At 56.5% G+C, this 4381-nt stretch overlaps 1 protein-coding gene across 1 annotated transcript; it reads left to right on the top strand.

Moving 5' to 3' along the window:
* Positions 1-217: 217 nt before the first annotated feature.
* Positions 218-4339, top strand: TSPAN1 (tetraspanin 1). Its single transcript, XM_010006547.1, has 7 exons — positions 218-274; positions 1425-1631; positions 2014-2088; positions 2801-2899; positions 3273-3413; positions 3946-4029; positions 4286-4339. Exons 1-7 carry the CDS (start codon positions 218-220, stop codon positions 4337-4339), a joined length of 717 nt encoding a protein of 238 aa, XP_010004849.1.
* The last annotated feature ends 42 nt before the right edge of the window (positions 4340-4381 follow it).

The raw sequence follows: 4381 nt of genomic DNA, 5'->3' as shown, positions 1-4381 counted from the left end.
GGCGGGTTGGGGCTCTGAGACCTGGTCTGCACTCAGGTAGGCTGGGCTCGGCAGTTTCGGGTAGTGTGACCCTCGTTGGTTCCCCTCCCCCCCGCGCCTGTGGGGACCCCCTAAGCTCCCCTGGAGGGGGGCTAAGCCCTGCTGGCAGCAGGGCAGTGGCTGTGTTGGGGTGGGGGCTCCCCCTGGTAACTTCTCTCTGCTCTCCCCAGGCGCAAGGATGGGGTGCTTCACCTTTATCAAGGTTATGATGATCCTTTTCAACCTGGCCATATTTGTAAGTTCACCCCGGCTGCTGCCCCTGCCCGGGGTAGGACAGGGAAGGGGGTGCTGAGGGGTGAGTCTGGGCAGCCCCCTTATCTGTCCCGGGAACCTGGGATGAGGGGCTGGAGTCTGTGAAAGCAGCTGCCAGGAAGCACCTGGAGCTGGGCGTGGGGCCAGTGAAGCCTGCTGGTGTGGGCTGCCCCTTCATGCCCCTTTCTACAGGGGGTGTGGGCAGTTGGGTGTAGATAGGACTTGTGCTCCTGGTGGGGACTAAAGTCTGGCCTTTTGCCCCAGGCTAAGGGTCTCCTGCTCCAGGGGTCTGCCCAGCTCTGGCCAAAGCCAATGGGACAGTGCTGGGCTCTGGGGATAGTGGCTGTTACATCAGCCACCCATGTCCTTCCTTGTGCTGAAGCTCTGGCAAGGGCTGTTGTTTGCCCCAGAGCAGGGGGGGTTTGCTGAGTTCCTGCCTGGGGGGCCTCTGCCCTCTGTAAGGGAGCAGCCCATGTGTGCAAGGATGACCTGTGGTGTTGGAGGTCTCCAGAGCACACCCAGCCTTTGGGCTCACCCAGGGCAGAGGGTGGTGGAGCTCCTCAGAGCTGTGCTGGCTCTGTGGGAACATTGGAGCCACCTGAAAGTGGGTACAATGGGTTATAGCCTTGGGAAGGGGGGGTGCAGAACCTCCAGGCTTGGTCTGGTGCAAATTCCCTCCTTAAAGCTCCTACCAAGATGTAGGACTGGTGGGTGGAGGGCAGGGCTGGGGCAGCCTGGAGGCAGCTTTGAGGTCTGTGGCTGGGGGCTGCTCAGCTGCTCCCTCAGAAGGAGGAACTTGTGGCAGGGTGTCTGAGCTGGCCTTGTGGGCCTCTCTGGGGCCAGGGGATTGCAGGTGGCACTTGGCTGGGGGTTTCTGCCCTGCTGCTGCCACCAAAACCCCTTGAGCTGGGGAAAGGGGCAGCTGTGATACCATAGCTGGGTGTGTTCTGGGGTAGTGACCCATCCAGTTGCCCCAAGGATGTGGTGGCAACAGCCTGAGCTGCCCTCTGTAGCCACAAAGTCTTGCTTTGGCATGGTGAAAACTTGCAGCTGGGAGAAATACCTGTGCCAGGGTCTTCCCAGATCTCGGATTTCTGCCTGCCTGGGAGCTGACATGATCCTTCTCTCCCCAGCTCAGTGGTGGGACCCTCCTGGGAGTTGGTGTCTGGGTCACAGTGGATGAAAAGTCATTCCTGGATGTATTTGGGGCGCTCTCCTCTAGCGTCCTGCATGTTGTGAATGTGAGCTACTTCCTCATCGTCATTGGTGCCATCCTGCTGGTGATTGGGTTCCTCGGGTGCTGTAGTGCCCAGAAAGAGAGCAAGTGTCTCCTGATGGTGGTATGAACTTGACTTATCATCTTACTAAACCTCATTTGAGCTGGGTCTCTGCTGGGGGAGATCTGAGGGACAGATTTCTTTGTGGAGATTTGCTCCTTGTGTGCTTCCATGGGGTGGAAGGATGGGTGGAAAGGCAGTGCTGGATCCACAGTCTGCCCAGGGCAAGGCTGAAAGGAAGCAGAAGCTGGTGCTGAGCACAGGTTTTTCTTGGAGCATGTCCAGAGAGGTCAGTCACATGCAGACAGAGGGTTGGAGGACCCCAAGGTTGTGCTGTGTCTGCCTTGGAGCAGAGCTGAAGACAATGAGATAGGGCTTGAGCTCTGAGGTATGATTCTGTGGCCCTTGGTCCTGCTTTGACTTCCTTTCCCTTGCTGTATTCTAGTTCTTCTCAGTGATGCTGATCATCTTCATTGCTGAAATTGCTGCTGCTGTGGTGACCTTGGTCTACACAAATATTGTGAGTGGCGTATCTGAGTCTTGGGTTGGGCTAATCTGGGACTTGTTTTACTCCTTGGGAAAACAGGAGACTTTGAGAGGGCTGGCAATGCTGTCCTTGGATAGGGAAGCTGAGAGGTGGGCAATGCTAAGGGGTGCTGGTCCCTGCTGGCACCAGCGATGTGGGCAAATGTGGGTGGTGAGGCTGGAACGAGGGTGGAGGGAACAGGGGTTCCTATTGCCCTGAGGAAATGAGGGCTTGGTACAAGTTTCACCTACTTCTTTGAACACGTAGTCTAGTACCAGCTGGGGCTTGACACCTCTCCACCTCTGGTAGGAGCCATAGAGGAGAGGAAGGTCCCTCATGCTGAGCAAACTCAACCCCTTATTAGGCATTCAAGAAACCACCTGGGGAGAAAGGTGGCTGCTCCTACCCTCATGGGCTTTGCTTCATTAGGCACAGGAGAAGTCAACCGCAGGGCAAGCGTCATTCCTGGCTCCCTGGGTTATGCTTATCAGATGACTCACTGGCCATGAAGTGGCCTTGGTGCCAGAAGGCATTGGTTAGTGGGGAAGGGGCCAAGCTGTCTTTGGGACAAAGGGATGCAGTGTGATGTGCTTCTGGCCATGGTAGGACTGGTTGGTCTCCTCATGGGCTGAGACCAGTATGAGGGCTCTTGGCTCTGTGGTGCTGCCCAGGATCTTCTCTGATGTTTCCCTGCCTCTTCTTCCAGGCAGAAACGCTGCTGAAGTCTGTGGTGACCCCTCTCCTTCAGAAGAAGTATGGCAGTGATCCAATTCTCTCAGAGAACTGGAATGAGACCATGAAAGAGGTGTGCTGACCCTTTGGGCCCCCAGCTGTGGGTCAGGATGCTCCCGGCACAGGCTTGGTGTTGCCCACCTGGGGGAGTCAGCAGGATGGGGATGAGGACATTGTGGTCCTGGATGTGCAGAGCTATCACCAGACCATGGCTTCCCAGCTGCCTGGGAATCCAGGATCTAGGTGTCCCTTTGCTGGGATGAGAACTATACATGCTGTAGAGTGGGGCAAAATCCTGATCCCAGGAAAGCCCTCGTGCATCTTTCCCAGAGCTGGGTTGAACTGGGTGACCCCCTCCATGGGCCAATGGGATCCAGACTGTGTTTGACCCAGGAGAGAGACCTGCAGTGATGCTCTCCCCTTCCCTTCATCTCTGTCCCTCCTAGCTCAAATGCTGTGGCCTGAATAACTACACAGACTTCACCGACTCCCCCTGGTATAAGGAGCACAACAGCACCTTCCCGACCACCTGCTGTGAGGACCTGCAGCCCTGCACCTCTGTCCTGGCTGCACAGAAAAATGTCACGGTATGGATGCTGCAGTGGCTCCTGCCTTCTGGCAGAGCCTGGTTTGGGGTGACCTGGCACAGGGACTCCTGTCCTGTAGCTCCAGCCCCAGCTCTGGGCATGGTGGTCCCATGGGCTTTTAAGTCCTGGGAGATGCTGTGGTGGCCTTGGCTTCTCCCTGGTGGAGACAAGTCAAGCTGCTACCAGCCCTACAGGGAGCTCTGCAGCAGGGTGGAATGCCTAGAGCTGAGCATCAACCCAGGCATCACTGCCTTTTTGGGTGATTTTTGTGCCTCTTCCTCCTCTTCACCCTCAGCACTGTGCTTTGGCCTGAGGTGTGGCCACTAGTTAAAGGAAGGAAAAAAAAAATCAGTTAAAAGAACATTAGCTTAATCCTGGCTCAAACCAGGACAGTGGCTGAGATGAATTGCTCCCTGAAGTTGATCTCCTCCATGGCCATGCAGCAACTATACCTTCCTCTTTGGGAATGCTGCTTCCCAACAGTCAGGGGATTGCTGCCTCATGTCCTCCCCTGTGTGGTTGCCTCTTGCAGGGTTGTTTCAAGCAGATTGTGCAAGAAATAAAGACTCATGGAGGTGTGGCAGGTGGTGTGGCAGCTGGCATTGCTGCCCTGGAGGTGAGTGCCTGAGCATTGTTGTGCTGCCTCCGCCTCCTTGCTCCTGGAGGTGGGTGGTTGGGGCTGGGACCAGGCAAGGTGGCTTGAGGGGATGCAGCCCCATAAGCTGTCCCAGGGTGACTACTGAGCCTTCTTCTCTGGAGACACCCAGCTCTTTCTCCTTGGGTGTGCTGAGGATGAGTGCTTTGGGCTATGACCCGAACCTGTTGCTGGGGGTGATACTTGGAAGGGCTGACTTGCCTCTTGTCACCCACAGGTTGCAGCCATGGTGGTTTCCATGTACCTGTACTGCCAGCTGGATCAGAAGTGACCCCAGGAGGATGATCTGTGCCCCCCCACCATGCTGGGGGGG

The sequence above is a fragment of the Chaetura pelagica genome, unplaced genomic scaffold (assembly GCF_000747805.2).
Source record: "Chaetura pelagica isolate M959 unplaced genomic scaffold, ChaPel_1.0 scaffold69, whole genome shotgun sequence".
In the NCBI taxonomy this organism is placed as follows: Eukaryota; Metazoa; Chordata; class Aves; order Apodiformes; family Apodidae; genus Chaetura; species Chaetura pelagica.
Note: the sequence above shows the minus strand (reverse complement) of the source record. Positions and strands in the feature narration are given on the sequence as shown.